Source organism: Salarias fasciatus, chromosome 11 (assembly GCF_902148845.1).
Source record: "Salarias fasciatus chromosome 11, fSalaFa1.1, whole genome shotgun sequence".
In the NCBI taxonomy this organism is placed as follows: Eukaryota; Metazoa; Chordata; class Actinopteri; order Blenniiformes; family Blenniidae; genus Salarias; species Salarias fasciatus.
The window spans coordinates 23,823,317-23,839,517 of NC_043755.1; the positions used below are offsets into that span (position 1 = coordinate 23,823,317).

The 16,201-nt window shown below is 53.0% G+C and overlaps 2 protein-coding genes across 2 annotated transcripts in view; both read left to right on the forward strand.

Moving 5' to 3' along the window:
• The window catches only part of LOC115396412 (SNF-related serine/threonine-protein kinase-like), a 29,745-nt gene extending 17,335 nt beyond the window's left edge, over positions 1-12,410 (forward strand). Inside the window, 7 exon segments of the mRNA XM_030102286.1 lie at positions 2,351-2,492; positions 5,262-5,474; positions 8,938-9,072; positions 10,247-10,445; positions 10,916-11,028; positions 11,098-11,842; positions 11,844-12,410. Of these exon segments, the coding sequence (XP_029958146.1) occupies positions 2,351-2,492; positions 5,262-5,474; positions 8,938-9,072; positions 10,247-10,445; positions 10,916-11,028; positions 11,098-11,842; positions 11,844-12,203 (1,907 nt within the window). The 3' untranslated portion in view covers positions 12,204-12,410.
• The window catches only part of LOC115396421 (zinc finger protein 271-like), a 374,023-nt gene that overhangs the window by 118,547 nt on the left and 239,275 nt on the right, over positions 1-16,201 (forward strand). The gene's annotated exons all lie outside the window — the stretch shown is intronic.

Genomic DNA, 16,201 nt, shown 5'->3' on the forward strand with positions numbered 1-16,201 from the left:
TCAGTTTGCACCAGATTTTACAGCCAAACCTCCTGCACAACATGAAATCAGGCTGATTTCCCCACCGAGAAGCACAAGCCGGCCTTGTTTGGTTCATTTTGGGTGCAGTACTTCGTTACATTTCAGTGCCAGAAGCACTGGATTAGCTCTCACTGCCAGAATACTGTGGAACAAACTCTTGAGGAGTTTTCTGTGTTCATACTTGCTGATGAAGAATTACTTAGTTACTTTTGAGCTCTCCTCAGTGTGGCTCAGACCCGGAGGACGAGGCCACCCGGAGCACAGGTGCGCCCTGAGATTGAATTTGTGGGACGTTATTAAAACCCAAACCAAACACATTAAACCTTGCAATCAGTTCCACGAGTCCCTCTCAGAGCTCTGCCGAGTTCCAGCCCAGAGCCAGAGGACGGACGGCCTGCAGGCTCGCTGGTTCAGTGTGAGCCGTCATTAAAGTGTGGCCCGTGACTCCATGTCCAGTCCGGTTCAGTTATCAGCCAATCGGCTACAAGCACAGCAGCTTTCAGGAAGCAGTGTGAAGGAAACCCTCAGTCAGTTTCAACAGTGCTGAAAGCCGTGAACTGAGCACAGTCCTCGCTTTCAAACCAGGAGCGGATTTAAGAAGCAGGAGTTTTCTGTTTCCACTTGAAAGTGTGTAATCAGGCCCGTCCACCCATAGAGGAGCTGTAAACACACACACCTCAGCAGCGTGTGTGTGTTCAGCCGCAGAAAGCTCTTCATGGAGTCCTGCTCCTTTTGCTTTCTTTTGCACCAGGCCTTTCCTTTAATTGGACCAACTCTCGGAGATGAATCTGCTTTTGCTGACTTTCAGAAGTGGAGACTGAACTTTTAAAGCTGACAGTCTGAGTGGAGTGTGTGGAGTGTGTGTAGCGCCCGGCCTGTTAGTGCTGACTGATGGAGAAACGTATCTCCGTTCCCTCGAAGTGACCGGTAATGAAGCGGCCTCCTCGGTTCAGAATGGGCCCGACTGTTGGCTGTGATTCCACGCAGAGCCGCTCGGCCCCGGGCCAAGTCCTGCAGCGCTGATACCAGCCCCGCACCGCCACGTCTAAATATGGTTCTCTTCCAAATGAGCGTGCGCTGCTGCTGCAGGCCGCCTGCGAGCTAAAAGCATTTTATAATCTCTCTGAAAAGTCCTCATTATGCTTATTCAGGCCTTTTTCTCTCCGTCAGAGCCTCATTCTGCCAAACCATTAACTATTGAGGGCATCTGAGCGTTTGAGCTTAATTAGAAAGTCACTTAAAAATCCTCATCGTGGTAATTACTTCAGACGTGCCAATATTAACTGAAATCTCTGTGACGTGTGTGTGCGTGTGTGTGTTTCTGCCCCTCCAGAGTGAGCGAGCTGGCTCTGGGAGTGTTGCACATTGACTCTGAAAGGTGTGCGTGTTTTTCTGGGACATGCTGGGACGCTGATGTGTTTGAAATCAGCCGATTCCTCCCCGGATGCGATCACACACCTGGACCTGCTCGGCCGACACGGCCAGCGACTGTTATGCAGCATCATGTTAGTCCCGCCTTCATCAGATGCACCTGAACACCAGCAGCCACAGCTCGTTTCCCGCCTGCTCGCCACGGTGTTTTTACTGTTTCTGTCATTTCCATGAAAACGGGCATCATGTTCAGTGTCGTCACGTAAACGGGAAACTGTTGACTTGAAATATTGTCATTGGGGTGTGATATCCAGTGTGGTGCAGGCAGTGTGTTACATCCTATTAAAACCAGGTTAGCTGTGAGACGACCAGGCTGTAATAAAGCCTGCTGTTCCTGCGGCTCCGCTGTATTTATGTATCGGATATTTGCATAATAAACGGGTTCCAACTCATTTCAGTGTGATACGACCTCACGTTGAACCTGTGTGTGTGTGTGTGTGTGTGTGTGTGTGTGTGTGTGTGTGTGTGTGTGTGTGTGTGTGTGTGTGTGTGTGTGTGTGTGTGTGTGCGTGTGCGTGTGCGTGTGCGTGCGTGCGCTTCATGCTGATAGTTTGCTTTCCCTGGGTGCGACTAACAAGCTTACTCGAATGGACACACACACCGGCTTGACATGTATTGTACTGTTCTCTCTCTCTCTCTCTCTCTCTCACACACACACACACACGGATATTACAGGTGACTGCGTGGAGCATGAGTGTGTTTAGCCGGTGGGTTAGCAACATGCCGGGGAGGCGGGGCCTGGCTTCCTGTACTGTCATCCGTCACGCCAACGCTCTCAGCTCCTGACCCTGCTGACCATCCAGCAGCTCTCATGTCTTCCTGTGTGTGTGTGTGTGTGTGTGTGTGTGTGTGTGTGTGTGTGTGTGTGTGTGTGTGTGTGTGTGTGTGTGTCCCGCAGACATCTGGAGTCTGGGTGTGATCCTCTTCATGCTGGTGTGTGGACAGCCGCCGTTCCAGGAGGCCAACGACAGCGAGACGCTCACCATGATCATGGACTGTAAATACACCGTCCCGCCTCACGTCTCCTCCGCCTGCAAAGAGTGAGTGACCCGTCCTCTCTGTCCCGCCGTGTCCCAGTCCCGTCCTCCAGCGGCGGGGGGGGCGGGGGACGGAGACGGTTTTCAGAACGTCAGTCTCTGAATGAAAGAGTGTAAAACCAAGCAGAACCCGTCTTTATCCGGCTGGTGTCAAAGGTTAACATCATATCTGTCCATCACCCACCCGTCTATCCGTCCGTCCATCCGTCCATCCGTCCACCCGTCCGTCCATCTCTGTGTTCTGCAGCCTCTCAGCAGTTGTATAACCATGTTAACCAGGAGAGAACAGGGAGAACATGCAAACTCCACACAGTTTAGAGTTCATGAACTGAGATTTCTTTCCAACTCTCCTGACCAGGGGTTCTTTCAGAAACAGTTCTTCGTGTCTCTTCTCCAGCTCCTCCGGTTGGGAGCTCCTGGTGATTCTCTCCAGGTCGACGAGGCGCCTTGACGTTTTGTTTGTTGCCTTCATCTGGACTGGAAACTGCTTGGAATCTGGGTTTCCTCCCAACATAGGATCGTTCAGGTCCATCAGAACAGATCAGTCTTGAAGAGGCCGCTCCGATGCCGATTCTCTGCCTCCACAGTCCGACGGTATTTTTAGACACAGGAAATAAACGCTGATCTCCTCGGAGCGGAGGGAGAGACGTCTGGACGGAGGTGCTGAGCTGCAGCAGCTGTGAGGATCTGATGGGCCGGACTTCAGAGGACAGCGTCTCGTGTTTTTCCCCCGCCGCTCTCCGTCCAGAGTCTGGTGTGGATTCCTGAGCAGAGCGGCGCCTTCGCCCCTCCAGGACCGGTCCGCCGGGCCGAGGCCTCCCAGACGCCGACTGCTCCGTATCAACAGACGTCGTGACGCTTTGGCATCACAGCATCCAGGCTTTGGTTTTGTTCACTGTATTGTTTCCATTATCAGCATTTACTTTTTTATTTTGGCTTTTTACCTTTTTTGAACATAAAGTTTATTTTCTCAACATTTTAAATTTTCTTAAAATTTTCAAGCTTTTCAAAATATCACCACTTTATTAATCACCACTGTCCCGTGACTTATCCCCTGTTATTTTTATTTTTTTAAGTTATTCTCACCATTTTTAATGTTCACATTCAGGCTGTTTTTGAAAACTTTCCTCTGTATTGACTCCTTTAAGGTGGTGATAATATCTTCTGCATTTTTTAACATTTTGAGTCAACTTTTGGATATTTCAGCATTAAAGCGGTCCCCTCTCTCAGGACCAGCCGATCAGCTCATCAGCCACGTCTCCATGTTTTCTCTGTTGACTCACCAAAACCCATTTACTCACATCTATTCATGAATTATTCACCGGCTGGGCTCCTCCTCCTCCTCCTCCTCCTCCTCCTCATCATCATCATATAGTTCCAGTACTATAGATAAAGCTGGACAGCTGCTCACCGTCGCTGCTCTTCTTCTCTGTCCTCCTGCTGTCAGGAGCTCAGCTCGACATTCAGGAAACATGCGGTGATGTTGACGGTCATTTGCGTTGTGTAGTTCATAACGATGCAGCCTCCTCATTAAACCAGTCTTTGATTTTGAGTAGATGAAGCGCAGAGTGTTTCAGGCTGGAAGGTTATGGTGGATGTTCATTTGACGGTAACGTCAAAGCAGGCTGCCTCAGAGGAAGCGTTCAGCTCAGACGTCACTCACAAATGGAATTCTTTGAGGAGGTTAGTTAGAATTGAACCTGAAATATTACTGAGCTGAGTTTGCTGACCTGTGGTCTGACCGCTGCAGTAGAGTCAGGGCGGAGCGGCGCTCCTCCAGCCTCAGAATTTCTTTCTTCTTGCAGAGCTTCAGGCTGGTGTTCATGTCGTCACAGTCCAAGCAGCATTAGCTCGTAGCGCCATGCTAGCACTGAGCTGATACGGGGACTGAATTTGCTGATGTGTAAAGTCTTGGTTCATCCTCACAGCTGTGCTAACGCTTCCATCCCAAACTGAAACCTTCCTGATTCATCCTGTCACCAATCAGCCACAGCATTATGACGGAGTCGGTGAGTTTCCCCAGAGAGGATTGATATGATAAAATAAATCAAAGGATTCATCGCGGAGCTTGTTGCTGTGTGGATTTTCTCACTGTCATTCAAGATGCTGTTTTAGAAGCAGAGAAAAAGACGAGCTTCTGGATTACAGAGAGTTCAACATCTAAATCAGAGAATCTCTGAACCGCAGCTCCGGTCTGGTTTCCAGTCTGCAGTGGTCTCGATGTATTCACAGTAGTTTCTTTGAGGAGGTGGTGAGTCAATGAACAGTTCAACTAGACCGCACTGTAGTCAAAAACAAATTCAGCCTCAGTGGTTGCAGCCGTGCAGTGCAGAAGCTTTATATTAGAGCTGACAGGTGTTTGCTTCCTGCTCTGCGTTTGAGATGAACTCGGTGAAAACGGCAGATTCAGACTGAAGGGGAGCGTTTGGACGCAGATCGCCGGTGACGGGGAGCCTGCAGGTGTCTGGACGGCTTCAGGGTCTCGCCTCCCACACTCCGTGGTTCTGACAGCATCGTCCTGAGAGGTGTGCTCCTTCAGGCGGAGGGGGCAGGTGGTGGAGCAGGAGGAGTCCTCAGGGCGCTGGAGAACCAGCAGGTCCAAGTCATCTGCTGTGGATATAACATCCGGGCACAGCTGATGCCCTCTGGGGAGGGTCAGAGGTCGTCGCTAAGCCTCTGTCAGCTGAATGAATGCATGAATACTCGGTGCAGCGTCTGACCGGTATCGGTGTCTGTTCATCCCGCCCTGAACCCGCTCTCCCTTCTCTTCAGTCTCATCGACCGGATGCTTCAGAGGGACCCCAAGCGACGAGCCTCCCTGGAGGAGATCGAGGGCCACGCCTGGCTGCAGGGCGTCGACCCGTCCCCGGCCACCAAGTACAACACGCCCCTGGTGTCCCACAAGAACCTGTCCGAGGAGGAGCACAACAGCATCATCCAGCGCATGGTGCTGGGCGACATCGCCGACCGGGAGGCCATCGTCGAGTGAGTCCATCCTCAGGTTTCCTCTCTCAGAGTGTGACGGTTCAACGCCAGGCTCACCCAAAGCTGTAAAGTCTTTATGATCAGCAATCAAACTGTTTAGTGGGAACATGAACTGAAGCCAACCGTTGAGCCACCTGTAAACTGTGAGCCAGCTGGGAGGCGTTAGCACAGGGACGGACTGTCAGAAGGTTCAGGCACTCGGTTCTCTTCTTCTTCTGGACTTTTCCAGGATTGTGGCTGCAGCGGTTTTCAAATATTGTCACATCGGTTCCAGGTTTCGAAGTGGAGTCCTACTGTATGAGTTATGTAACCCACAGCCTGTCGGAAAGGAGTCGGTGTTTAATCCAAGCCTATCATCACACTCATGACCGATCATCACCAACCTGTCATAAAACATAATGGCTTCCCGCCCACGCCAACCCCAGCTGGTACAGCGTCACTCAACACGTTCAGTAGAGGCGTCTCTGGATTCCGCCCGGCGCCGCTGTAAAATGTGAGCCGGCCTGTTTTCTGAGCGCGTGGCGTGAAGCGACGCGGCGCGGCGCCTGGGGGAACTGACAGATGTTTCTCTGGATGCTACGCCGGCTCCTTCCCCTGCAGCCCTTCGGCGCCGCTGCACGGCGGGAAGCCCAGAACAGCTGTTCCCTTCAGAGTCGAGCTTCAGGCCCACGTTCACGCTCTGTTCCACGGCCCACCTGTGGGAGCGTTTCAGGTGTCAGACATGCCTTAGCAGGGCCGAACGCAGCGGCGACGGAGCAGAGAAACGCCAACATCTTCAGTGCAGTTATTATGGGTGCAGATCATTCATTGGCTAAACTTTGAACTGGTATTTCCACAGCCACATGAGCAACGCTTGGATGTTAACTTTGACCAAACACGCTGCTGCTGCTGGCTGCTAGCTGCTAGCTACTGGCTGCTGGCTGCTAGCTGCTAACTACTTGCTGCTAGGTGCTGGCTGTTGTCTACTAGCTTATGGTTAGCCACGCTCAGGCTAGTTTGCCATGCTGAAGGTCAGAGAAGACGCCACTGAGAAGCTCAACCATCTGCTTCACTCTACTGACTGAAGCTTTAAAGGCTTTATTGAATTCCTGGAAGAGTCTGAATCCACGGCGCAGGGACAGTGCTACAAGCTAAATGCTAACCTCCAGAGGACGACAGGCAGCAGAGACTCTGACTGTAAAATCTGATAGTTACTGAATATTTTGAGTCAAGGCCTGAAATATTTTGTGGAATTTTTTTAAATACTAGAAAACGAATCACCGGATTTATGTTTTCTGGGTTATTTCATTTTGTTTCTTTCGACTCGTCAATGTGTATTTATTCAAATTCGGCGTTTATTCAACACAGACGTGACAAAAATTTCCAGGCAAAAAGTTCTGTTGGAGTTATTGGAGCCGTGTGGGATGAAGTTTTGTGTGATTCTCAAAATGCTCCAGCGAATTGAAACCTCCAGTCGTCTTCGACACCTGCATCACTTCGTGTCGATCCACGGCGGAACAGAGACGCTCAGAAAATACCTCAGAAGGGTCAAAGGTCACATAGAATATCACACATTCACACCTATGGTAACTGAACAGGAAGAACATGCAAACTGTACACAGACAGACCCTGTCTGCGTGTGTGTGTGTGTGTTCTCCGTTGACCACACAGTGAACATGCTTCTAGTCTCATCATTCGTGAGCAGCTGGATTAAATGAAGCGACTCGTTGATGAACAGTGAACCCAGTTAGAATCCTCGTCCTCCTCCCTCTAGACACAGATGTGGGTCGACCAGCGGTCTGGATCTTTTTGGACCAGCAGAAACGTTTTGTCGCTGTCTGAACCTTGGTTGATCTCAGAGTGGAGTCAGTACGGAGCTCCGCTCCTCTGAAGACTGGCTCAGTTTCATCAATATGGAACGCTCGGAGCTGTAATCCCACCAGCTGCCCGGGGAGCCTGGTCTGAGTCTCCGGGGTCAGCAGGTCAGACTTTACAGGGTACTGAGTCTGCGGTGTTGTGGAGATGAGACACTTTCTTCACCGGAGCTGCAGGCCGTCCAGTCTGGGTTCAGGCTGTTTCCCGTTTCCCACAGGATCCCAACAGCTTGGCGCCTGGTGCACTTTAACTCAAACTGAACCAGACAAAAAAACCCCCAAAACCTGGCTTCAGTCTTATTTCTGTGACTGTAGTCCGTCTCTTTCAACATGCTCAGTAATCCGGTGGATGTCTGTGTTCAAAACTGGGTTGGTAGGCTGCAGCTCTGAAGATGCTCCAGTACTCTGCTTGGACCATAAGTCACAGCATTTTTTAGGTGTTTGTCAATTTTCCTTCTAAAATACATTTGTATGAACCACCTGTACCTCGATGTTATTTGGCAATAGGGTGGCGCTACAGGAGCGTGGAGAAGCCTCAGCTTCTACCGGATCTGACTTGACAGAGCAAGAAAAACGTCCCCAAAAAGAAAAATCTCTGCAGAATGCAAAGTAAATGCAGCTTCAGTCCACAGAGACTTCAGACACCGTGGGGTGTCAGCAGGTAACTGAAAGAATGTTTTCGTTCGGCTCCATCTGCCAGAAACTATTCACTGAGCTGGTTTTGTGGCTCAGAGACTCTGTCCCGCGTGGCGGGTGTCCCATCCTGACGCCTTCTCTGAGCGACGTCGTTTCAGCGCAGCAGCACGCCCACATGTCAGCCATGCTTCAAATGCCTCTGCTGGAGGTAGTGTCCTCTCTCCTGTACCTGTTGGCGCCGTGCTAAAACACGTTGTGGTTGGACGGTAAACGTGTCAAAGCTGACGGCCTGCATGCCTCGCCTGGCGCCGCCTGCACCTGGCAGAACGGCGCTCTGCCTGTTTCTAACATCCGCCTCATGTTCGGGGTCATTTCCAGCCGGAGCTGACCGATCAGAGACTCAGGGTAAACTACGCCAAGCTAGCCCGAATGTGGCTAGCTCGCAGCAGAAGCCGTCGTTGGGTGCAGTTCTGGTTGAGCGTCGCTCCAGTGGAGTGTCTCTTCTCACCTGAACACAACCCGTCTTCTAGATGTGCATTCTTACGAGCCGTCCTGCGTCCCACAGCCTGACCGTCTGCTGCTCTGTCCCTGAGAGGAAGACTCTGTAGCTCCACCTGGTGGCAGGCTGCTGCTGCACCACCGTGAAGCAGCATCCCTTTGTTACCTTTAGGATCTCGCTTCTTCTCCACGACACAAGACGTCTTAGAGGGTTTTGTTTGTACGGTGTGGACATTTTCCCGTGGAAACTTCAGAAAGCTGTCTCGTGACTGTTTCTGTCATTACCACCATCAGCACTAGATGTCGCTGTACGGCAGCAGAATGCTGCTGCTGTACCGATATCTATATGTATATCAAAGACTTGTGGTCCAGAAAATACGGTGTTTTTAAAGCCCAGCCTGCACCCTCGTTGACTTGTTCTCCCCGTTTTCTCAGGCTCTGTCCTCAAACCGGTTTCTTTCCTCTCTGTGTTCCAGAGCGCTGGAGACCAACAAGTACAACCACATCACTGCCACCTACTACCTGCTGGCAGAGCGCATCCTGAGGGAGAAGCAGGAGAAGGAGGTCCAGACCCGCTCCTCCAGCCCCAGCAACATCAAGGCCCAGTTCAGGTAACCGCCCCGCCAGGACTCGGCTCCCCGTTCCCGTGGAGACGGAGTCGCTTTCAAAAAGTTGCGCCTTGGGAGCTGTTCTCAGTGGCTCCGAGCACCGCTGCAGTGTAAATGGAAAGCATGATCACATGAACGTGGCTTAGATCTCGCTGCTGGTCGTCATGGTGACTCGTGGAGTCCTGGAGTTTCCTGATATAAACCAAGTGATTCACTTTTGAAAAATGTCTGTTTTGCTCCTAACGGTTTCGGTTTCTGCTGAAACGCTGACTTTTGACTGTCCGTCAAAAGTCAGTCTTCCTGGTGAGAGCCTGGTGGGAGGCGTGGAGTCTGACTGCGATGTTCTCAGATCTGCTGCTCCGCTCGCCGGTGTGCGTCGGGCCGACCGGTCCTGTGTGGGGATGGTTGATGAAAGGTGGACCTCAGCAGGACTTCAGTCCTGGTTCTGGGTCACTGAGTCCACAGAAAACCTCTGGAGGTTGATCGTCTCTGCCTGGTTCCTGTTTTGCTGAGAAGAAACTGATCCAGCAGAGCGTAGATGCAGCTGAAAGGTTGATCCTCAGGAAGAAGGCAGTGATTAAAGCTCCGCGTCCTGGAGATGAAATCTCTCTCTGCCACTTCCCTGTTTGCTCCGAGTCGTCAGAGGAGACGGAGGCGACCTTTTCCCGGCCGGGTTGATGCGGATCGGCGCCGCCTGCGACGCGGTGATGATGATGATGATGTTGTGAGTTTCATTGTGAGTCACGCAGCATCGGTTACAGTAGCAGAGGCAGAGCCATTATCCGCAGCATTAGTCCAAGTGAAAGCTTTTCCACCCGCTGACATTTCCAGCTCCCCGCAGCTCGGCGCGCCGCCGACTAATCTGCCTTCAAACTTTAATCTGTGCATTATTCATCATCTCTGCCAGCGCAGGATTACTTTAACAATGTGACGAGCTGCGATGCAAACAAAGCGCAGTCATGGTTTCTTATCGGGATCACATCTGTCGGCTCGGTCAGAAACGTCCGGATTACACGACGGCCCGGCTGCGAGGCGAGCCGTCGATTCGCCGCTATCACAGAGTCGGCTGTGGAACCAGCATGTCGCCACATCTGGAAACACGGAGCAGGTTACTGATTCAGAGCCCTCCAGCCGGGTTCAGAGTCCTCTGACCCCGGCTCTGCGGTGTCCCCTGCAGGCAGTCCTGGCCCACCAGGGTGGACATGCACCAGGACATCGAGGACAGCCTGGCGGCGTCGTCCATCTCCCACGCCGGAGGACCGCAGTCTCCGGCCCGCAGCGCCGAGAACCTGCTCAACGGCCACCGGTCCAAGGGCCTGCTGGAGCTCAACCGGCGGGAGGAGACGCTGATGGACTCTGCTGCGGCGCCGCCACAGGTACTTCCTGTTCCCCACACCTCCAGCTTCCTGTTCCCCACACCCCCACCTCCAGCTTCCTGTTCCTCACACCTCCAGCTTCCTGTTCTTCACACCTCCAGCTTCCTGTCTGCAACCTGTTTTATACATTTTGACTATTTGTCCTCTTTCCTCATGACGAGGAATTTTTCCCACTTTTTATCTTATTTTTTCTTAATTTCTTCCACTTCTTCTACTTTTTCTTTGTTTACCCTCGTTAACCCCTGTGAAATATTGAACTGTTTTTTAGGCCACGCCCCTCGCTCAGCCCCTCGTATTTGCAAACTTCATGAAAGTATTTTGTCAGTGGAACTTGAAAAGCTCTATCAGACGGTGGCTTTTTCTGGTTTGACTGTGAATACGAGCTCATTTTGACGTGACGGCGTCTCAGGACGGTGGGGACGGGGCCGTGTCGACCTCTGACCTCTGCTTCATTTCACCTCCTGTGGCAGGGCGCCTGTGCGGCCACCTCAGGTCCAGCCTCCAGCTCCACCTCTGGGACCGCCAGAGCTCCGCCCCCTCCCGCCTCCACCGCGGCGGCAAAGCAGCGCACCTGCCTCTTCAGGTAGGAACCCAGGAGCCCTCGGGCGCTCTGTGCTTTACCTGGTCCTAATAAACCCCGTGTGTCTGTCAGGGTGGAGGAGGATGAAGAGGAGGAGGAGGAGCAGGACCCCTCCCCGCTCCCGACCCAGGTGATCCTGCGGAGGAAGCCCCCCTCCATCACCAACCGCCTCACGTCCAGGAAGAGCGCCCCCGTGCTCAACCAGATCTTCGAGGAGGAGGGCGAGTCGGACGACGACTTCGACATGGACGAGGGTCTCCCCCCCAAACTCAGCCGCCTCAAGATGAGCATGGCCGGCCCCCCCTCGGGCGCGTCCTCGTCCCCCGGCTCGGCGCAGAAGAGGTACCAGCGGCGCAAGAGCCAGGGGCGGGGCTCGTCCTGCTCCAGCTCCGAGACCAGCGACGACGACTCGGAGAGCCACCGCCGGCGCCTCGACAAGGACTCGGGCTTCAGCTACGGCTGGAACCGGCGGGACAGCAGCGAGGGCCCCCCCGGCAGCGAGGGCGGCAACGGGGGGGGCAGCAGCTCCGGCCAGGGCAAGCCGCCTGCCCAGGGCGGGGGCGGCTCGTCCGGCCCGGACCGGGGGAGTCCGCCCGGCGAGGGCGGCGGGGGCGGCGGCGGGGACGGAGGCTCGGGGACTGGGGGCGGAGGGGGAGGGGGCAAAGGACAGGACAGCCCCTCCACCTGCTGCAACCACAGCAGCGCGGGCGGCCCCCCCGGCCTGGGCGCGCCGGCCCGGCCGGGGCGGGGCCGCGGCAGCGAGCTGGTGGAGAGCCTGAAGCTGATGAGCCTGTGCCTCAGCTCGCAGCTGCAGCAGGGCCGGGGGGGGCCGGGGGGGCCGCGGGCCGGCCGCCGGCAAGTTCCTCATAGACCCCGGCAGCGTGAGGATCCAGGAGAAGTCCGCCTGGAGGATGTGCATCGGCTCCGCCGCCGGCCTGGACACCATCACCCTCCCCACCACCCGCACTCACCACCACCACCACCACCACCCCCCCCGCAGACCCGGCCCCCCCGGGCGCGGCGGGGACGCTCACAGCAACCTGAGCGCCCTGAAAAACGGCGTCCTCCAACTACCTCTGTGTGAGAAGACCATCTCCGTCAACATCCAGCGGGGCAGCGGCGCCCGGGACGGCCTGCTGTGCACCGCCGCCCCCGCCAGCTGCTGTCAGGTCATCTGAGGCCCCGCCCCCCACTCCCCGGTTTGCTGTAGCAGGTAGCGGAGCTCACTCCTCCACGCGTGTCCACTGCCTGCTCTTGATTTTTTTATTGTTTTTAACATTTTTTAGAAGTTTTTCATGAACCAAAAGAGCACTTTTACATTCTGAATGAGAATTGGACGTTTTGTTGTTTTTGTTTTGTTTTGTTTAAACATATTTATGGGGCTGGTGGGGGGCGTGGGGGGCATTAGGGGCTTGGGGGGGGGGGGGGGGGGGTTTGGATTATGGAAAGCCATGAATCAAACCTGGTAAAGCGTCCGGACTGACTGAGTGTTCAGGCCACTGGAACAACCACATCTGGAAACTGGGAGAGCGATTAGCCTTCAGCCAAAAGTTCAAGGAGAAGAAGAAAAGGTTTACGCAGATGTGTAAATGTTTGCATGTATGAAAAAACAAATGTAGTTTACAAGAGAGGGTTTATTTTCAGAGCACAGCCAAACAGCTCCGTTACAGCCTCACAGAGACCAACGGCAGCCAGGAGAAGCAGGTTCAGATCGCCTCTCGGAGGTCTGGCTTGATTCTTCTCGGCCATCATGAAACTTTGTTACTGACGTAAATTAAGTTAAAGTTAGCTTCCGTCCTGTAGTACTGCTCATTGTCAGCAGGTGGCAGTGTGGAGTCAGTGTTTTCCTCTCCCCGGGTTTGATGGGGTTCTAACTGTACTGAATCCTGAACCTCTGCTCACTGATCAGGTACTGATCCAGTCTGATGGTCACAGTTTGGCAGTTCCAGGACTCACTGCACCACCATTGTATGAAGTGGCGTTACAGGGCTGGATGCTTTGTGTACGATGAGGATATTCCTGAAAACAATCTTCAGAACGTATCAGAAGTCAGAGGAAGACGATCGTCTTTTCTGCTGGAGCTCAGACCCGGAGTCAGTTTTCTATCGCTGTTCCACAACAGGAAGCAGTTCAGTGTTTCTTCGCTCCTTTCTCCATCTTTTACTTCTTCTTCGACCTTATTCAAGTTACAGGAGTCGGAACTGGCTTTGTCCAGGTAACAACAGGTATAAACCAGATTGGCACGGCTCACGCCACAGACAGGCTTCTCATCAGGTGAGGTTTTGGAGAATTTAGAAAAGAAGTCCTGATATTCCAGATCATGTTTTTTTTTATTATGCATCAGCTTTTAATCTGAAAAACTCCAAGATTCTCCTCCAGCAACAAGGTTTTCCTCATAAAACTGATTCTCAAAGATTCAGTCATTGCTTGATCAATGGTGTCGGAATGCTCAGTGGTCTGGACACTCGGTGGTCTGGGTTCTTGGTGGTCTGGACACTCCGTGGTCTGGGTTCTTGGTGGTCTGGACTCTTTGTAGTCGTCCAGATGAGCTGAAGGCCTGAAGGGAGAAGCAGAGCGGTAGAGCCTCTGTCCTCTGAATGCGGCCCGCCTGCAGACCACCAGGGATCCGGTTCAGTCTGAAGCTGTGTGAGTGTGTGAGGGTCCGACCTCTGGGTCTGACTCCTCCGTCCGGTCCGGCTCAGACAATCTGAACGTCCTGCTGACCTGATAAGTTGAGAACAAGCTGGTTTTATTTTTGTAGCCACATGCTGTCGTCTCGTTTTGCTGATTTGGAGAATCCCCCCCCCCGTCCCGAAGCCCCCCGGGTGCTGCGTGCCACTCGATGAGTTTGTACATACAGTGTGATGAAAAGTTTATTTTTTAAAACTTGTACATTTTGTTGAGCTCTTTGCTGTTTGGGATGATTTTCTTTGGGTCGAGGAGCTTCAGGTCACGTCGCCCGCACCCAGAAAAGAAAAACCATGGACAGAAGGTGAGCAGAGACCGGGTCAGGGTCTCACACGGGACCTGTGGCGCCCCCCGGTGGAGGCCAGACCGCCGCGTTACCACACGGTGACCAGGCTAACCTGATGCTGACCCGTCAGAGACCAGGCTAACCTGATACCGACCCGTTAGCGACCAGGTTAACCTGATACTGACCCGTTAGCAACCAGGTTAACCTGATACTGACCCGTTAGCGACCGGGTTAACCTGATACTGACCCGTTAGCGACCAGGTTAACCTGATACTGACCCGTTAGCGACCGGGTTAACCTGATACTGACCCGTTAGCGACCAGGTTAAACTGATACTGACCCGTTAGCGACCAGGTTAACCTGATACTGACCTGTTAGCGACCGGGTTAACCTGATACTGACCCGTTAGCGACCAGGTTAAACTGATACTGACCCGTTAGCGACCAGGTTAACCTGATACTGACCCGTTAGCGACCAGGTTAACCTGATACTGACCCGTTAGCGACCAGGTTAACCTGATACTGACCTGTTCGCGACCGGGTTAACCTGATACTGACCTGTTAGCGACCAGGCTAACCTGATACTGACCCGTTAGCGCCCGGGTTAACCTGATACTGACCCGTTAGCGACCAGGCTAACCTGATACTGACCCGTGAGCGACCGGGTTAACCTGATACTGACCCGTTAGCGACCAGGCTAACCTGATACTGACCCGTTAGTGACCGGATTAACCCGATACTGGCCTGTTAGCGACCGGGTTAACCTGATACTGACCCGTTAGCGACCGGGTTAACCTGATACTGACCCGTTAGCGACCGGGTTAACCTGAAACTGACCCGTTAGCGACCGGGTTAACCTGAAACTGACCCGTTAGCGACCGGGTTAACCTGAAACTGACCCGTTAGCGACCGGGTTAACCTGATACCGACCCGTTCTCTGCTCATCGCCGTACCGTCAGAGAGAACAGTGGTAAATCTAAAGGGCATTGGAAATAAGCTATACTGTGTGTCGCAGCTATCTGTACAGAAACCTTTTTCATTAGTTTCATTTTTTTTAAAAATCCAAAAGTGACAATAATCCAAAAAAAAAAAAAAAAAAAAAGCAGAAAAACAGTAGGACGGGTTTGAATCTATTTTCTTGCGTTGGTTTGTTTTGGCGCTGTACATACAGACGGGTGTAAATACGGTGCTCTGGGTGGGGGGCAGCGCGGCGAGCCTCCGGGAGCTGTACAGTCCATCTAGCCTTACCATGATTACTGTAGTCACACTGTTGGGTGTCCTCAGCTAAAAAACAAACAAAAAAACCCCGAGCGAGGGGAGGCGGCGTCACGCTTTGGGGTCTGGCCTCACCCCCGCTGTATCCAGGTGAATGACGTGCATGTGTGTCAGTGTTCTGAGAACCCGGCGGACCAAAAGAAGAACCGACAGAAACATTCAGTGTATTATTCTGTAGTCGATACCTGTTGTCAGACGTTACATATAGCTATGGTAATATCCAGAAAATAAAACGTGGAGTACTGTCTCTTACTTCTGAGCCGAGTCCCGCCTCCTTTGTTTCTCCCTTCAAAGCTTTCATCACGGTTTCTCTCCAGGATGTAGAAACCAGAGACTCAACCAGATGTACTTCAGGACGAGAGGCCAGAGAACAGTGCTCTTTCTCTCGTCACCGTCTGCAGGTTTCCACCAGCTGCCTCTCAGACCAGGTTTTGGTGTTTTTTTCTTTCTTGTAACTGTGATTTAATTTTTTTAGTTAAAGCTAGAGTTGGCGATCTTGGAAAACTAGCGTTAGCATGTAGCATCTCCCCAAGGCTCTGCCTAGCTAGCTCTGCCCAGCTCCCACCCCATTGGAGGAGCTCCCGTTGGGAGTGGAGACGCGGAGACGTTCGCGGCGCGTGCGGTGCGCGCGGCACTTCCGCGTCCAGTGCGTCCCTGGCGTAACCTGTCCTCAGCGCTTCGTTTCTTCGCTTTTCTTTATTTGCACAACGCCAAGGTATGGCGCACTGAACGGTGAGTAAACCCCCAAACATTCGTCTCTGCCGTTCTGCAACGACGCTCCGTCCTTCTACGCGCGCACTGAACCAGGGTCAGTGCACGCGTACATGTACGCGCAGGGGGCAGGTCGAACGGCGAAGGGATTTGATTGGTTTAAAAAAAGGTGTCCCGTCAAGGCTATTGGTTACTGTTTGTCCCGTTTTACTCCTGC